We start from the raw sequence: 19,670 nt of genomic DNA on the forward strand, positions 1-19,670 counted from the left end.
TATAAGTGTTAAATTCTGTGCACAGTATAAGAATTGCCTGATACCGGTGAATTTGAAGGAGTGAAAAGTGAGATTGGACTGTGAATCAAAGAACTTTTCTGAACTTATACACATTACATACATGTGTGCTTAGAATTAGAAAGGGGTTGTTAGGTTAAGTTAATAGTAATAAGTTAAAGTTTGATCCTGTTTTTATGTTTAAAAAAAATTAAAAATGACTTTTGTTTAAGTAACCATTTGTCTTGGTAAATTTCTATTGCTGCTGGGCCCGAAACACATTCACTTCTCATTCCAAAAGTTCACCTATTCAAGAACATAAAGATCAGAACTGACACTTCAGAGAAGCAATGAGAGTATGCTACATTGTAGAAGGAGGCCACTTTCAGACACGATTCTAATTTGATGCTCTTTCTGACTTCCCAACGTTATCATTAAAATATTTCAAGGAAGTGCAAGGGTGTCCTGGGATCTTGGCCAATATTTATCCCTCAATTAATGTCAGAAAGGTAGACTCAGGTGGACTGCAAACCAGGCTACAACTGCACCTATATCAGTACTACAGTACAGGTCGAGCGAGCATCCCTTATCCGAAATGCTTGGGACCAGATGCTTTTTTTCAGTTTTTGTGATTTTTTTTTGATTTTGTAAGAATTGAACTAAGCAGCGCAGTAGCATCAGTGGAATATCTGCATGAGCGGTTAAATAACACATGACAACAGGCTTTTTGAGCCCTAATATGACGCTACAAGTGTAAAATTCACATGAAATAATGTTTAGTACTTACTAAAAAAAAATTGATCTCTGCTTACAAAAGAGGACCACCTCCCCACCGCTGCTGCCACCGGTCCCTGGTACCTCCCCACTGCCGCTGCCATTCCCGACTACTGTCCTCACTCCTGCCCGGGAGCCCGAGGCGGCTTCTTCGATGCGGATGGCATCATGCCCAATGTTGAGAATGGAGTCACCATCGCCGACTCCAGTTGCAGCCGACGCTGAAGACTTGGACCCAGCTCCATTTGGTATCTTCCCAGTCAGAAGCAAAGTTTTTTTTTACTGTTATTGTAACCAAACTTGTGCCAACAGAGTGTCAGAGCCTCACGTGGTAAAGTCAGGTGTTGATTTTTTTTCTACTTGAGACGTCATGTCAGCACTAATTTTTTTTTTGATTTTTGGATCTTCTCGGTTTTCAGATCTTTGGATATTCAACCTGTACTACGTCAATATTACATTACTACCTCAATGTGTCACAGAATTACATGACTACATCAGCATAACAATGTTTTATCAGCATGTTACAGAATTATGTTAGTGCAGTAAAACCCCTCTTATCTGGAATTCAAGCAACTGAAAAAAAAAGCATGGAAAATAAATAGGTAAATAATATGGATGTTTGAAATTGCTGTTTGAAATTGTTTGAAATTGCCTTGCTGTTGGTTTGTCAATTACTCCACACACAATCTCAAGCACCCAGAAAATTCACTTATCTGACATCTACTAATCCCCATAGATGCCGGATAACAGGGGCTTTAATGTATTAGTATTATTGTGTTACATCTTCTTTCTTTTCTTTGGCTTGGCTTTGCGGACGAAGATTTATGGAGGGGGTAAATGTCCACGTCTGCTGCAGGCTCGTTTGTTGCTGACAAGTCCGATGCGGGACAGGCAGACACGGTTGCAGCGGCTGCAGGGGAAAATTAGTGGGTTGGGGTTGGGTGTTGGGTTTTTCCTCCTTTGTCTTTTGTCAGTGAGGTGGGCTCTGCGGTCTTCTTCAAAGGAGGTTGCTGCCCGCCGAACTGTGAGGCGCCAAGATGCACGGTTGGAGGCGAGATCAGCCCACTGGCGGTGGTCAATGTGGCAGGCATCAAGAGATTTCTTTAAGCAGTCCTTGTACCTCTTCTTGTACCTCTTCTTTGACTTTGGTGTCTTGGTGGCCAGTGGAGAGCTCGCCATAGAACACGATCTTGGGAAGGCAATGTTACATCAGTGTTACAGAGTTACCTCAGCCTGTTACAGTATTACAGAACTACGTCAGTATAACAATATTAAATGAGTGTTACAGTATTACAACAGTGTGACAGTGTTACATCAGCATTTCGGTATTCCGCACTAGCAAATTGAAATGCAGAGCAGAGAGAAGGTCATTGGAGATCCATTGAGACTGTTTGTATTCCAGAACTTTCTGAGCAAAGATGTTGGATCACGTGGGATTCAAGGTGAGCTGGCCAACTATATTCACCTAGCTTGGAGGGAAAGGTAGGAAGGTAGCAGTGAAGGGTAGCTTTTCCATCTGTGACTAATGCTGTGCTGCAAGGATTAGTGCTGGGTTCACTGTTGTTTGTTCTCGATATTAAAGATTTAGAAGACAGTGAGGATAAACATGATAGAAAATTTGCAGGTGAGTCCAAAATTGGTTATATTGTAGACAGTGAGGGAGGATGTCGAAGTTTACAACAGGGAACAACTGGGCAGATGGGCCAAGGAGTGGCAAATGAAAATTGGTTGAACTTGCACAGTGAATGATAGAAGAGTGTTGTAGAACAGAGAGTGAGAGAGACCAAGGAGTACAGTTGCATAGTTCCATGGAAGTGATGACTCAGATGGGCAGAGTTGTGAAGAAGAAGTATTTAGAAGGTGCGTGTGATAGGCAGTGCAGCATGAGGGGTGGTCACAGACTCCGGCGGTGGGGGGGGAGGAGCAGCGGACCAGCGCAGGGCACAAGAATCAGGGAGAACATCCTCCCACCCTCTCCCATTGAGGAGAAGCATGGGAGATGACCCTAGAGAGAAAGTGACCACAGTAGCGGACCAGTGAGGGGCTCAGCAGCTGAAGGACATGAGCTATGGGGGGTGGGCAACTTGCAGTCATAGGGCTCACAAAGGCTGCAGGCAGCTGGAGATTGGCTCATGAACCAGGATTCTGAAGGACCTCTCTTTTGCATCTCTTTCTCTCATTGTTTAGAGGCATAGGGGAATGATCATGGCGACTCTACTTGCCTTAAGGCAGACAAAAGTTGAAGTATGTAAAATCTATTGCATTTTTGTTTGACAATAAAATGAACCTTGAACTTTGAACCTTGCATGCTTGCCTTCATTGCATGGTAAAAGTTAGAACATGATAAGACCAAGACCACACCAGGGGTACTGTGTGAAGATCTGGTCACCCATTTACAGAAGGAATGTCATTAAGTTAGAAGCATGCAGAAGAGACTGGGACTTTGGGATCTGACTTATAGGGAGAGGCTGAATTCTTATTCCCTGGAGCTTTCGACGCTAAGGGGTGATTTTATAGCAATATTTAAATTCATGAGAGGCATGGATAAAATGAATGCTCACAGTCTTTGTTCCCAGGGGAGATTATTTGAGAACAAGAAAGCATAGGTTTGAGAGCGAAGAGATTTAGGAAGGACCTAAGAGGTAATTTGTATGTGGATAAGCTGTCAGAAGAAGCTAACATTTAAGAGACATTTGGACAGATACAGTATATATGGATCAGATGGATTTAGAAGGATGAGAATAAAAGGCAGATAAATAGCACAGAATGCCAATTTATTCAGCATGGATGAGTTGGGTCAAAGAGCCTGTTCAATGCTGTATCACATTATGACTGTGTATTTCACAGCAGGTCCATCATCAGTATGCCAGCCAAGAGTAGACCCAATCATCTGAATTGGTTTTTTTGGCCTTCATTACAAATATAAATTAGCATTTTGTTTATTTCTCTGTAGTTTTACACATTCAATCAATTCATAATAACTTTGTGTGTTTAATATTTCTTAGATTTAAAAAATCAAAGCTCTCACGGGCTCTCAGGGTGGTGCTGGATGAAGTGCATTGGGTTCCATTGTCTAGAAGCTTTGATGTCATTCATGGGACAAATGAAGAAGCAAGGCCATGCTTGAGCGCACATGGGCACAAGCTGATTCAATCACAACCCAGCAATTGCTTTAGCACTTAGTACATTGATATTGGCAGGAGTTTGCTGTTTGCCGCACTTCTTACATTGCAAGAATGTCTGTTGACTTTTTTGAGATCTATACACATGTTTTCTGCAGCTTAATCTGTTGTTTTCCATGTGATCTCTCACAGTTTCTGCCCTGAAGATGAACCAAATGCTTCAGGAGCTTTACTTGGCAGACAATAACCTGAACAGTGTTCAAGACTCCATGTACCTGCGAGATCTGTTGGAGGTGAATAGTGCCATACAGTTGTTAGACCTCAAAAACAACTGTATCTTCAATACAGGTAAATACTAATGGTGCTAAACAGGAATGCCTGGGGTTGACTGCAATATGCAAAAGGGCTGGGGAAATTCAGCAGGTTGCGCAGCATCAATAGGAAGTGAAGGGTGACCAATGTTAGGAGGCTGAGCTTTTCATTAACATATGAGAAAACAGGGAGGCTCCTGAACAAAGATGTAGATGGAGGTGGGGAGGAGAGAAGAGGAGATTAGAGGAGAGGATGGAGGGAGGAAGAGGCAGGGGGAGGAGTACAGACTAAGAGGTAAGAGGACATAGTTGGGTACTGGTGGGAGGGCAAATAGAGCATAGAACATTACAGCACAGCATAGGCCCTTCAGCCCACAATGTTGTGCTGACCCATATATATATGCCAAATCCTCCCTACTTCATAACCCTCCATTTTTCTTTTATCCATGTCCCTTAAATAGCCATGTTGTTCCAGCCTCCACCACCATCCCTGACAATCCATTCCAGGCCCCCACAACTCTCTGTATTTAAAAAAAATTACCCCTGATGTCTCCCCTAAACATTTCTCTCTTTGCTTTGTACAGATGTCCTCTGGTGTTTGCTACTCCTGCCTTGGGGAAACGGTGCTAGCTCAAGCAACCTTATCTCTGCTCCAAAGGGAAAAGTCCTAGTTCTGCCTCATAAGATTTATTTTCCAATCCAGGCAACATCCTGGTAAATCTGTTCTGCATTCTCTCCACATCTTTCCTGCAATGAGGTGACCAGAAGACAATATTCTTAGTGTGGTCTCACCAGAGATTTATGGAGTAGGAAAAAGCTGACAAGTGAAAAGGACAGAAGGTAGTTTATCTGAATGGAGAGAGAGGGAAGGGCATGGGAAAGTGGAGGAAAGGAAGAGGGATGGGGAAAGATACCAGTGGTTCGTTCTCAATTAATCATAAAAACACAGAATTGTTAAAACATACAGTTGTGAAGAGTCGTGCAGCACAGAAACAGGGTGGTATAACTTAGCTCATCATGCATCTACCTACTCTAATCCCATTTACCTACATTGAAGCCATAATCTTCTATGCTCCAGTGAATCAAGTACTTGTTCAAATACTTCTTAAGCATCTGCCTCCACCATCTCTTCAGGCTCTAGACTCCAATCATCCTCTGTGTGAAGATTTCCCCTTCTTACCTCCACATCTCATTTAAGCCTCTTTCATCTTACCTTGGACGTCCAGCAATGAGGGGACAGACAATCCCTATATGCCCCCTTCTTAATTTTGTACACCGCTATCAGATCTGCCTCCTTCTCTCCAAGCAAAATAAACTCAGCCTGATCAGTCTCTCCTAATAACTGACGGATGAGCCCTTTCTCACTTTCTCAACTTTTTCCTTGATACACCTTTTTGTTGAACTTTCATGTTTGAATGGAATTTTTGGCCAAAGTCACTGCATCATATAAAGTGGCCATCCAACTTCCAACTGTTGGGAATGTCTGGAATGAGGCGGACCTTACAGACCATAAATAATATAAAAATTCATGGTGTTTTTTCACAGGGTAGGTCATTGATTTAAAGGGACCTGAGGTGTATCTTCTTGATAGTTATATATGATATGAGAATTTATTGTCATATACAAAAGTACAATGTACAGATAAACCATAATTCCAGCTTGCTTCAATCTCTGTGGGCTAATAGAATAAGCTGGCCAAAGAAGTGGTAGAGTCAGGGGCTATTATTTAAAAGATATTTGGACAGGATCGTGGATATGAAATGTTCAGAAGGATATGGGCTGAATGCAGGCAAATGAGACTCCCTTGGTCAGCAGGGACATGTTGGGCTGAAAGGCCTGTTTCCATGCTGTAAAAGTCTTTGATTATATCTTACATGTTATAACCATTATTGTAAAGAAATAAAATGCATGAGATATTACAGGTGTCTGCAGGCAAAATAAATAAATAATCAGAAATCTGATGTGGGAACCAGTTGAATAGGAATATTTTGGTGCATTTTTGCACCTCAAAAGTACGCTCACTGCTGTGATGGCCATGTGAAGCACTAAGGTTAAGAAATTACTCTTCTTAATTTGGTGGTGTGGCAGTGCGACCACAACAGTACATCAATGAGCACATTTCCTGATATGGATTACAAATATTGCAGTGATTAATCAATACATGAACCCCGATCTAACTCCCTGAGTGATGTGCTAAGGTGCCAACTTGTCTTACTTGCTTAAATTGCTAGAGTGTTGCCATAGATCAACAACTTTTTGAGTTAGTGATGAAAATCCTACCACTGGAAGTCAGTTCTTTCCTTCTCTTTGCGCTCTTGTGTGCTTTCTTGTGATTGGTTACTTTCTTCATTTTCCAGTGGGTTGCAATTTTGCTACGCATTATTTGTGGCACATTAGTTAATGAGCTTGTGTTAGGCTCCAGGGAGCAATATGTGCCTGCAGTGCTTTGTATCTCAAATTCTGGTGAGAACTTGTCACAGATCCCTTATTTGAAGTAGGATTAATAAAGCTAAACACTTGTCACAAATACATCTGATAAATGGAAATGAGATTAAGTTTCAAATCACAAGGACAAACATCTCCTGAAAGAAGAGGTATCCAGCACTCCCTTGGTCAGTTACCCAAAAAATCAAAGTAAACCCCATTGAGTTTTCGGTGACATCTGTCTCTGCAACCACATGATAATATTTCAATGGATCAGAACATGTCATGCAAGTAATGAGTAATGTACAAGGGTTAACAAGTCAAATCTCTTTCTAGGATTGGAGGACATCTGTGAAGGACTTAAAAGGCAGAAGCAAGGACTGAAAACGCTTATACTTTGGAACAACAAACTGACTCACAAGGGAATGATTCCCTTAGCTGCCATTCTAGTAAGTTAACTGAGTCAACAACAACAATAATATTGCAGTATGTAGAACATATATTGTAGGCTTGTTCATTTGTTGTGGCATACATTTTTAAATTTCAGTTTTGACCAGTGGTTCTCAACCTTTTTCTTTCCACTCACATACCACTTTAAGTATATGGCGAGCTCTCCACTGGCCATCGTGTCAGAGGTGCACCAAAGAAGAGGTACAAGGACTGCCTAAAGAAATCTCTTGGTGCCTGCCACATTGACCACCGCCAGTGGGCTGATATCGCCTCAAACCGTGCATCTTGGCACCTCACAGTTCGGCGGGCAGCAACCTCCTTTGAAGAAGACCGCAGAGCCCACCTCACTGACAAAAGACAAAGGAGGAAAAACCCAACACCCAACCCCAACCAACCAATTTTCCCCTGCAACCGCTGCAGCCGTGTCTGCCTGTCCCGCATCGGACTTGTCAGCCACAAACGAGCCTTCAGCTGACGTGGACATTTACCCCTCCATAAATCTTCATCCGCGAAGCCAAGCCAAAGAAATGCCATCGGTGCTCTGTGATTAAGGTGGTATATAAGTGGGAAAAAAAGTTTGAAAACCACTGTTTTAATCCTACCTAATTGACTTGTTATGTGCTCGGTTTCATAACTCCAAAGGAAATGGCCCAATGACAATTTTTCTCAAGTAAAATATTTCAGGAACAATTGGATCTAGAACAGTGATACTCAACCATCTCTTCCCTCTCACATACCACCTTAAGCACTCCCTTACTAATCACAGAGCACTGATGGCATAGGGATTACTTAAAGTGGTAAGTGAGTGGAAAGAAAAAGGTTGTGAACCACTGCTTTAGAGGATCATCCTGCTTGGGTAGAAATGGAATTGAATTTTTCTAAAAACAAAGCTATGTTGGCAGTTTTCGGTTCTTCTTCACCCTTTTCATGATCAAAACTGACAGATAATCTGATAATGAGACATAGATTAAGGATATGGGCACAATTTAGAAAATCCTTTGGTTTTAAAATTTCCCTATCCAGCCCTATAATTAAGAATAATCTATTTTCAACCTTCCATGTTGGATGTAGGTTTTAGAGAGTAGGCCAGAATAGGTATAAAAATTTTTAGAGATTTGTATATTTGAGACAAGTTTGCTTCATTTGAACAATTAACAGTTAAATTTAATCTTTAATGCTTTTTTTAATATATTTACAAATCAGGCATTTTTCTCAGTCCAAGCTTCCTAATTTTCCACGAGTTCCCTTTTGATATGAAGTTTCATCATGGTGGATTGATAGCAACCATTTATGATAACCTGATGGATTTAATAGTGGGTTCAGGGAATGCAGTCAGGAGTGAATGGAAAGAGATTTGAACATATCAACTTCAGATGAAGATTGACCTGATTAACAATAACTTATTTTGTGCTCAATATTGTTTATTGCAATTTAAAGTGATATATAGAATACATTTGTCTAAAGTCAATCTATCTCATTTTGATTCTGAGATGGATCCATTATGTGACAGATGCAGAATTTATGAAGCATCTCTGATCCAAATGCTTTGGGATTGTCCAAAATGGAAAGATTTTAGGGAATTATTATTTTCAAAATGGTATCAGAGATTCTCAGGATCAAATTAGATCCTTCCCCTTGTCTTGCATTGTTTGGTTATTCGCAACAGGAAAATATTTCCTTGAATCTATTTCAAAAAAGAGTTGTAGCTTTCTTTTCACCTCTTGCCAGACAAGTAATTTTGATTAATTGGAAAGATAATTTACCACCTACTCATATGCTTTGGATACAGAATATTATGTCTTGCTTCAGTCTAGAGAAAATTAGTTATAATATTAAAGCAAGTATGATTGAATTTGACAAAAATATTGGGCCCATTCATGGTCTACTATCATAACTTGATGACATAGGCTTGTGTGCTCTGGTGGGTTACTTGCTCATTGTGCGGTGGCCAACACTCTGCTTAAATTTGGGCTGATGACCATATTTAGTGGGAGGGGTAGAATTAATATGGAGGCGGTGTGGAGTTTTCTTTGCTATTTTTTTTTTACTTCTTTCTTTATTATATTCTATTGATTTCTGTTTTATTTTTCTATCTTTCTTTACATTTAGAAGGGGTTAGTTTAATTAGTTATCTAACTAGGAATTTATTTCAATAATATATTAACTACCTTTATCGTATTAAGCCAAATGAATTTCTACTATGTATCATTATTGTATACAATATAATGTACAAATTGGTAATGATTCATGTTCTGTTTTTTTTATTGTATTAAGATTTAAGATTATTGCTTGTTCAATACCTGGCATGTAATATTTCTCTCTTCCAATAATAATATATTAAAAAGAAAAGAAAAAAAAATCTATGCACACATTCCAAATGAATCTTCTCCCATGTTCCTCTCTTCCAATAAAAATATATTAAAAAGAAGAGAAAAAAAAATCTATGCACACATTCCAAATGAATCTTCTCCCATGCTCCTCTCTTCCAATAAAAATATATTAAAAAGAAAAGAAAAAAAATCTATGCACACATTCCAAATGAATCTTCTCCCATGCTCTTCTTGAAATCTGAGTAAATAATCTCACAATAGAATCATGGAATAATATTATCACTACCTTTATCCTATTGAGCCTATGGAGGATCTTGTGGAGTATTCTAATCAGTTTTAATTCCTTGCTCTTTAACTATAGTTCTACAATTTAATTTTTAACTGACAAGTATGCACCCAGAAGCCAAAATGTACAGATAGTGGGTCTCTGAAATAAAACAGAAAACTAATAAAATATTCTGCTTGACATTGAGGTTTATAGAGGTGTTTGATCTGAATCTAATTTTCTTCCTTTCTCCACAAATATTTACGGTACATATGCATGTAGAAGTCAAATTTTGTGGACCAATTTTTCGGGTAATATTTAGGGGGAGTTGACTATGACAAGCATCCTACCTTTGACCACGGTAAATACCTGCGTTGTTCAAGGTGATGGGAGCTCAGATGGGTGGGCGGGCGGCCGGGGCTGGGTGGTGTCTGCTTCCAGGGTGTTAAGAACTCGGATGGGCAGGTGGCAGCCAGGGCCGACGTGAGAGTCTATGGTCAGGGCGACGGGAATTCAGATGGGCAGGCAGCCAGGGCCTCAGCGAGAGTTTGCGGTCGGGGCATTGGGAACTCTGGTAGGTGGGTGGCTGGAACCAAAAATATTGGCGGGGGGAGTGGACTTTCACGTGATATGTGAAAATTACTGATTTTTGGCCAAAAATAGGAGCGGGGTGGTCAACTTTTACATGGTACCGACTATTACCTGCATTTATATGGTACCTAATTCGACTTTGAATGCAACATTTAAACTAGTACATAATTGAATTTTTTTTAAAATTACTTTCAAATTACCTTTATGATTTCATGTAACAGACTGACATGCACAATATACAGAGAAGATTTGGAAGAATTCAGACATTTAGGGAAGATTTGGAAAAATGTTAAGACAAGTGATCAATTATGATTTTGCAAAGACAATGTCCTTGGAGCCTTTTGAAAGTGGAAAAGATAAACAAAAAAGAAGGAAAATTCAAGGAAATACCTCCTGAAACTTCATAACCTAACAGTGGAGAGGAAGATGTGTGAAGAGATTAAGGGGACATCGACATTCAAGAATTCAGACTTAGAGAAACAGAAGTCATGAGCTGGGAGAGGGAAAAATGGATCTGAGATTAGAGCAAGACCATGATGAGATCAATCAATGTTTTAGGAACAGTAGATAACAGACATTTTTATGGTGAAACCCTACATTAAAGCCGACTCAAGTTAAAAAAAAAAGGCTATTTTACCTTTCACAGTGAAGACCTATAATGCAGATTCCACAGTGTCTTTATGGACAGCAGAGTCTGGAGCCGTTTCCAGTGCCGAGAGAGGCAGGGCGAGTGGTGCACTAGCGCCGCCTGCCACCGTGATGTCAAAAATATGCGCCGGGAAGTGAAAGCTCCGAGTTTGCAGATGGGTCCAGCATTGCGTGTTTTTGCTCCATTGGCCTGTTGAGTTTCTCCAGCATTATGTGTTTTCACTTTAAAAATCCCCCTTGGGTTGTGGGCTGACAACGTCATCAGCCCTCCCCTTTGCAGCCGCGTTCCTTTTAGGGAGGAGGTGGAGCGACTACACTCCACCTTTAAGTGTACCCCCTTAGGTGGATGGAAGCTAGAGCGTATTCCAGCAGTCCATCTGCCTTCAGACCTTTAATGGAGGTAAGTGCAGCGACGCTCCATCTCCATCTTTACATTCACCATTTTTTTTTCCTCTATAAAGGGCCTATGAGAATGAGATTTAAGAGTTAAGTGGTGAAGTCTGAGCAAGTAGCAAGCATAATATTCTGAGAAAGAGCCATGGAGCAACAAAGACAGAGAAACATGGGAACAAGGAAAGTAGGAGCAGGAGAGCTTTCAGCCCTTCAAAACTGCTGCACAAGTCAATGTAGTCATGGCTGATTATACAGTTTCTCTCCATGTCTCTGGATCCATTTGGTCATGAGGGCCACATTCAACTCTCTTTTAAATATTTCGGATGAACAACTTTCTGTGGTAGTGAGCCTTCACTGTCATGAAATTTCTGCTGCCTGATGTTCAGTACAAGCCAAATAATCAGTTAAGAGTAATTGAAAGTTGTATTGAAGAACCCAATTTTTTATAGTGCTGGCATTGTGACCATTGAAATTGCAAATTCCCTTTATACATTATAATTGAAACACTATATTAGATTTTTTACAAGAACTGAGAGTGAGTAATCTGGCAGCCTTCCAGATTCAAATACCACTTTGAGAATACTAATTTTATTTTGGTGATTACAGTGATCTGACCAGGCTTCTTCACTAGATATAGTGGCTTTGGAGACAGTCTAAAGGACCGATTCCTGGGATGACGGGATTGTCCTAATTTGACAGTGCCACCAGTTTTCATCTGTCTTCCTTGGGGTTTAAAAGAAGGCTTGTGATCTTATTCGATAATGTCAGATCCCAAAGGGGCTTTGGTGGGGTAGATGTTGAGATGCTTTCACTCATGAGAGAGTCATGAACATGGAGGTATAGCCACAAAATATCATTTAAAACTTGTCTATCATGGGTATCTTTTAGAGGGTAGTAAGTCTCTAGAATGCATGCCCCAAAGGTCGTAGATGCCAGATCACTAGATACACTTGAAGTGGAGATAGATGAACATTTGAAAGATATAGGAAGTGAGACTTATGGAAACAGGCACAGGAGAGGCCAGCATAGATCAGCAACAATGATACTGACTGTAAAAACACAAAATTCTGGAGAACCTCATGTGGTGAAACCACTATTGTACTTATGCGAATATGTAAATGACATCACCTTTACTGTTTGACCCTCCTCTCACTGGGTGGCTTGTGACTCCTCCCCTTTCTCCCCCATCAAGGCTGTCCTGCCACAAGCCTGCCCAGAGTTCGAGTCCGGGTCAGTGTGAGCGAGCAACACAAGGGATGCTGTCCATCTCTTGCTTATAAAAGCCTTCAGTTCTGATAACTTCATTCTTTGTGCAATTGATTGTGCATCAGCTCAGCAAGTCAAATGGTGTCCTTAATGAGGCAGAGGTAAGGACAAATAACTGATGTTTTGGATTCGAGCCTCTAAACCCTCTATGCCTTCTCTACAGTGGAAAGAACGGTTGTAGATTAGGAGATCACTTCGCTGAGCACCCCCTCTCCATGCACAACCACAGAGACCGTCCAGTAGCCAACCATTTCAATTCCAAGTCACACTCCCACACTCACATGTCTGTCCCTGGCCTTGTGTACTATCCCACCCAGACCACCCGCAAATTGGAGGAACAGCACCTTATTTTCTGTCTGGGCACTCTCCAGCCAGAGTTTTCTGCTTTCTACTAAACCTGCTCACCTCCCCCTTTCCTGTCTTTTTTTTCAGTTATCCCCCTCTTCCCTCTCACCCATCCAGCCATCCCTTCTCCCCCTCATTGCTGCTGTCCTCCTTCCTTTCTCTACCTATCGTCTCTTTTCCTTCCCCCCCCCTTTCTGCCCCCGCCCCACTATTTTGTTCAGACAATTGTTGGCATTTTCTCATATCTTGATGAAGGGGTCAAGCCCGAGATGTTGGTTATGTATCTCTGCCTTTGCTACATAAAGGACACTACTTTACCTGCTGAGCTTCTCCAGCATTTTGTGTTTTTACTTCAACAACGGTGTCTACAGAATTTTATGATTTACATTACTGAATGGCAGAATAGGCGTGAGAGGCCTAGAGGCTTCAAGGCCTGCTCTGATTTTCTTGCTTCTTTATGATTTCCCCATCTTTGCTATTACAAAGTCAAACTTTTACTTAAAAAAACCCACAGCTTTTTACATTTCTTTCGGATTAGTGATCTTTGTGACAAGGTTAACAACAAAATATATCCTCCCAGGCTTAAACAGTAAACTCTACAGGCGCTATGATTGTAGTGCAATACACAACAGTGCTGGAGAGACTCAGCAGGTCACACAGCCTCTACAGGAAACAAAGGAATATATGTTTTGGGCCTGAGCCCTTTGTCAAGGTTGTCTTAAGTGACAGAGTATATAGATATGTTTATGGGAAATAACTTGGGAAAGGTTTGGTAGAGTAGGTCAGATACAAACACTTTAAAACAAATCTTATTTAAAATACTGGAGCTCTGCTATTGCTAGACATGTCAGGGCCTCAGAGCCTTTGCAAGAGCTTTGGAGAGTGCCCAAGAGACTTCACTAATGGATTGTTGTTTATTAAAAGACAACAGGTGAAAGAGATTGTCGGAGCCGCTTCTGTCTGGAGCTGAACTTGTTGTTCTAAGAGGGTCATGTGGTTTTGCAAGCAGAGAGGGTCAAACAGGCTTTCTCTCAGAGAGAGATCAGTTCTACAGTGTTACAGTCAGCAACAGCAGCTGGGACTGGAAAAGGACAAGCTGGCAAGCTTGTGGAAAACCCACGTGGAAGACGGGTTGTAGGTGCTTGATTCAGCCTCGTCAAGACCCTTGTGGTTCTTGCAAGAGGAGAGGACTGGCTGTCTAATGTTTCACTTGGAATAAGAGAAACAAAAAGGAACTCTGGGGTGACCTGAAAGAAAGAGGTTATCATTTGGAGAACCCTGATGGGGCATGTTTCAAGACACTGAAGTGGCTGATGGAAGTACATGTGGATGTCTCTCTTAAAACCAACAAGAACCTTCCTGAGTGGTAACATAGGAACATAGGAAGTAGGAACAGGAGTAGGCCAAAAGTGGCCCATCGGGCCTGCTCCGCCATTCAATACGATCATGGCTGATCTAATTTATGGCCGAACTCCACCTACCTGCCTTGTCCCCATATCCCCTAATTCCTCTATCATGTAAAAATTTATCTAACCGAATTTTAAATAGGTTTAATGAGGCAGCCTCAACCACTTCCCTGGTTAGAGAATTCCAAACATTCACTACTCTCTGGGAAAAACTATTTTTCCTCATCTCTGTCCTAAATCTACTGCCCCAAATCTTGAGACTGTGTCCTCTCGTTTTAGTTTCCCCGGCCAGCTCAAAAAACCCTCCTACATCTATCCTATCCATACCCTTCATAATCCTATATGTTTCTATAAGATCTCCTCTCATTCTTCTGAACTCGAGCGAATACAATCCTAGATGATTTAATCTTTCATCATAAGTCAACCCCTTCATCCCAGGGATCAACCTAGTAAACCTCCTCTGGACCGTCTCCAAAGCCAGTATATCCTTCCTCAAATATGGAGACCAGAACTGGACACAGTACTCCAGGTGCGGTCTCACCAGTACCTTATACAGTTGCAACATTACCTCCCTACTCCTGAATTCAATTCCTCTAGCGATGAAGGCCAACATTCCATTTGCCTTCTTAATAACCTGCTGCACCTGCAACCTAACTTTTTGCGATTCATGCACAAGCCCTCCCAAGTCCCTCTGCACAATAGCATGCTGTAGTTTTTCACCCTTTAAATAATATTCAGCTTTTTTTTTCTTGCCAAAGTGGATAACCTCACACTTACTAACATTGTACTCCATCTACCAGACCTTTGCCCACTCATCCAGCTTAACTATATCCCTCTGCAGACTCTACACATCCTCATTACAATTTGCTCTTCCACTCAATTTGGTGTCATCCGCAAACTTGGCTACATCACATTTTGTCCCCTCCTCCAAGTCATCAATGTAAATGATGAACAGTTGTGGGCCGAACACTGACCCCTGCGGCACCCCACTTACCACTCTCTGCCAACCTGAAAAACTCCCATTTATCCCAACTCTCTGCCTCCTGTCAGACAACCAATTTTCAATCCAGGCCAATATACTTCCCCGGACTCCACTTTCCATTTATCTTTCAAGCACCAAAGCCTGCTGAACTTTATAAGTGTTAACTTTTGTGCACAGTATAAGAATTGCCTGCAACCAGTGAACTTGGAGGAATGAGGAGTGAGATTGGACTGTGAATCAAATAATTTTTCTGAACTTACACACACATTACATACACGTGCGCTTAGAATTAGAAGGGGGTTAAGTTAGGTTAGTTAAGTCAATAGTGATAAGTTAAAGTGTGATTCTGTTTTCATGTTTAAAGATAATTAAAAGGAACTTTTGTTTAAGTAACCATTTCTCTTGGTGAATATCTATTGCTGCTGGGTTTATGGGTCCTCTGGGCTCATAATACTTACCACGATCATTTTGATCTTCTGGAACATTTTATGTGACAAGTTGCTGACACAATGGGAAGGGGATTGTGGTCTCTGGGCATCCTGAGGCTTAAACTGACTAAATGCTCATTAGCCAAGCAGATTGAAGGGTTGCAACATGAAAACTGAACAGACTGTGGACGAGTTTAATGTTACTTTGGACATTAAGCAGAGATGAAAAGATTCAAATAAAAGTTGGGTACAGAGAGAGAGAAAGTGAGAGATAGAGGAAAACAAAAAGGAGAATAAAATATAAGTATTTTAATCCCCCCCCAAAAAAACTTGAAGGTAGTTGGCATGGTAATTATAATGGTTAATTTTCAGTGATTGGGAGTAGTGACAACTTGTGTTTTTAAAACGGTTCTTACACTTGCAGTGAGTTCATCTGACTTAACTTTCTCCGGTGAGCAACTCTATCTGCAGAACAGGTGCAAAAGCTTATTGGTGTTCAATGCACTTCAGTAGGAGGGTGGAATGGAAGGGACAGTGAAACTTGCAGAGTTTTAATGTCCAGGTTTAATCACACAGTCAGCTTTGCCTGAAACTACTGGGGCATTTGCACACTAAATAATGGTGTTCACCATTGGTTTTGACAACGACCTTTGGTTCAGTAATTCAGAAAAGTGGCTGAAACAAAAATCCAAACAATTCATCTTTGATTATTATTGATACATTCCAAACCCTCCGAAAAGAATAAGTTCTCCTTTCTCATAATTCTGCAAAATAACTGAACATGGTATGCTGTATTTGTCAACTTGCGAATTTCTCCTCTTTTAATTAAATATTCCTCTGTTCTTTTCTATTGCTTTTGGCTGTCTGCTAGTTAAATTCATTGTGTAACATTTCAATGCCATTCCACTCCCAATCTAACTAGTATCAAAAGCAATAGAAAGTTAGGAAGAATAAAGTACAATTAAATGACAATATGCTCATTCTTTGAATATCTTGCACCAAATTCTTTGAATTTCCTTTATGAATAATTGGATGAATGTCGATTTTGCCGATGCTATTTCTGTGAATTTTAGATACGAGTTTGATCTTCCCATTTGTTCCAGCCTGATTGATTAATCACACAACCTGCTTGTCTGTGAAGAAAAAGCCTCTGGTTCTGACCTCATGCAATTAAGCACTAAGTACTGTAATTTGGGTGATATCGCCAATGCCAGAAAGTAGCTCATCAACGATATATTGGAAGAACCCCCTGCTGCGGCTCGACATTCATGTAGAATCTCTGACAGTATCCGCTTCCCAGCTAAAAATATTCATTGATAAGGTAAAAACGACCATGTAATCTGACAATGCATAAGGTAGAAGGGAGACAGAATAAAGACCCAGGACTGATTCTTTTTAACATTAAATTGCAAGGCATGCACATAGAAACACAAAATAAGAGCAGCCCTCTTCCGTACGGGTGCCATTTCCCTGTGAAGATTTTGATTAAATAATACATGCCTCATATAAAAGCGTCAAAGGCCAACCTTGTACTATGTGATTAGGAGAGATAAGCAGACATTCTTAAAGCTGTGATTATTGTAATTAGCTCAAAGTGTCAATTGAGTTCAAACGATGACACTTGTAAAGTGTTACTAAGGCATTTATTATCCTTATAAACAGTTATGCCTCCTGTTTCCAGTGCAAAAAAACAGACAAGGTTCTTCGTATTATTAAACAATCCTTTTTAAAGCATGGAGCTATTTATTTCATACATTTTTTTTAAATTCTAATAACATTCCTTCAATTTTAATGGGGGTTGAAAGGGCACCCCCCAAACTGTTCACCTCCTTTAGCATAGCTGTGGTGAGATGAACTTTAATATCTCACTGACGTGTGTGAAATTTAGAAACATTTTAACCAAAATTAAAATGTAAAAAAGGCAAAAGTCAGAAAAAGGTAAAAGACAATGGAAATTTTGTAAGTTCCTCACACCTGAGTACGCAAGAAAGAAAGAATTATTTGGATTAATATAATACTTCAGGCCATTTTGTCAAGGTCTCCAAGCACTTCACACAACTGAAGAGATTTCTTGATTGGTAAATTAACATTTTGTTTTAGTTGTCACATCATTATTTTTTTTTTCTCTGGGAATAAGAAAAGAGCTTGAACGTCTATTTAAATGTCCAGCGGTATGGAAAATAAATCTTGCAGGATATGTGCTCTCTATAATAGAGCAATGATCTATTTTAATGATAATTTGGGGTCTATGGTGCAGAGTCCCAGAGGCAATATTCCTTTGATCAAGAACAGATCATTGACAATGTCAAGGCTATTCCTTTTAAAGTACTCAGCATCATTTATATTGATTTTAATTTTTCTTCCCTTCAGGCAGCTTCAGTTTTTCACTGGTACAGTTACGGTAAATGGGAAAACTGAGCAGAAGTTGCTGGAACTATTCAACAGATCAGGCAGAAGGCCATTTCATGCCAGGCCTCTGCCTTGAGTCCGGCTGCAGGAATGCATGGAAAACTAAGAACTTACTTTTCAGACAGCAGCCCTAAAAGGTCGCTCCAGCATCCCATTCATATCCAGAGGCGCCTTGTAGTGCCCTCTGGATCCAATGGAGGTAAGGCGACAGGTGCCGTAGCGCCACCTGCCATCAATACGCAGCAGAACAATGGCCATCTTCCCTACCCATAATCCCCTAGGCAGCTGGAACCGCGCTGTGGCTTTTAGCTGCAGAGAGCTGAAGTGGCCAGGTGTGGCTGTCCCAGCCCGCACTGGCCAGCCCCTCACGGCTCCTGCTACCCCCACGGCCCCCCCCCCCCGGACAGGTCCCGCTGCCCCGCCACCCCTGACTTGGAGGGGGGAGGGGTGAGTGGGGAGATGGGTCGGGGGCGGACGGCATCATCAGCCCGCCCCTAAACAGCGGCTTAGCCTGCCTGTGCATTCAGATTGATCGGTGGAACGCTGCTCTCCGCCGATTAACCCTCTCCGAGAGGGGTTGGATTTTGCAGCTCAGAGACGGCCGCAGCACATTCAGAGAGATACGTGGTTATGTGTTTTGGCAGAAGTTTTCTGCCATTACATTTGGAGTTTTTCACTTATCTGAAAGAGCCTACAGAGAGAAGCAGAGCTCAATATTTTTAGGTGAATGATTTTCTGCTGCTTCCATTGATAAGTCTCCAAGTCATTTCTTTCACTCTTGTCCGATTGAAACATGGACATAATTGGAGTAGGTAATCAACACCTTCTGCCCACAACACCTTTTAATGAAACCTGTAGAGCTCGTCGAAAGAATCAAAGACTTGTTGATCCAAACCAAGGCTTTTATTAGCAAAAGACCGGAGCTCTTCACAGGTGGCCGACCAGTCCGGAATGATCCGACCTGGCTAGGGCCCAGACAGTAGGCGTGGCTTAGCTCTCAGCCAATCACAGTAAGCACAGTCATTACACTCTAGATACTATAACTATATACATTGGTGATAGGTCTGTACTATCACAAAACCATAGCTCACCCTTTAACAGTGCACTACACAAAAGTCCTGGAGAAACTCAGCTGGTCACATAACATCTATAGGAAGTAAAGGGTAACCTTTTCTGTTTGAGCAAAGAAAGTTGAGAGGTGACTTAATAGAGGTCTACAAGATTAGGAGTGGCATATATGTTTTTTTACATAGAATTCATGGTTTTTTGCCGTTCAAAATTTTCCCCTACCTTCCAGAGTGGCCGTTCACACACAAACGTCCTCAACTTGAAATCTCCGTTTCCTTACGTGAGTTTACACTGAATTGCGCAAGTGAGGTAAGAGGCGGGACTTGGAAATAAGTGCTATTCATTAGCCCATTGTTGTGAGCCACCTGCAATTCAGTTTAGACCGCAGGCAGTCCGCAATAATGTGTAGAGGTGAGGAAGGTAAATTTTAGGAATGGGTATGAGTCACTCATGCCATTCCG

The 19,670-nt window shown here is 41.1% G+C and overlaps 1 protein-coding gene and 1 long non-coding RNA gene across 3 annotated transcripts in view; one reads left to right on the forward strand and one right to left on the reverse strand.

Moving 5' to 3' along the window:
- LOC138753305 (protein phosphatase 1 regulatory subunit 37) overlaps positions 1-19,670 on the forward strand; it is a 247,124-nt gene that overhangs the window by 84,309 nt on the left and 143,145 nt on the right. Inside the window, exons 7-8 of the mRNA XM_069916166.1 lie at positions 4,086-4,241; positions 6,965-7,077. Coding sequence (XP_069772267.1) covers positions 4,086-4,241; positions 6,965-7,077 — 269 coding nt within the window. The remainder of the gene's footprint in view (positions 1-4,085; positions 4,242-6,964; positions 7,078-19,670) is intronic.
- LOC138753306 (uncharacterized) overlaps positions 1-19,670 on the reverse strand; it is an 81,117-nt gene that overhangs the window by 16,410 nt on the left and 45,037 nt on the right. The gene's annotated exons all lie outside the window — the stretch shown is intronic.

This window comes from Narcine bancroftii, chromosome 2 (assembly GCF_036971445.1).
Source record: "Narcine bancroftii isolate sNarBan1 chromosome 2, sNarBan1.hap1, whole genome shotgun sequence".
Taxonomy (NCBI): Eukaryota; Metazoa; Chordata; class Chondrichthyes; order Torpediniformes; family Narcinidae; genus Narcine; species Narcine bancroftii.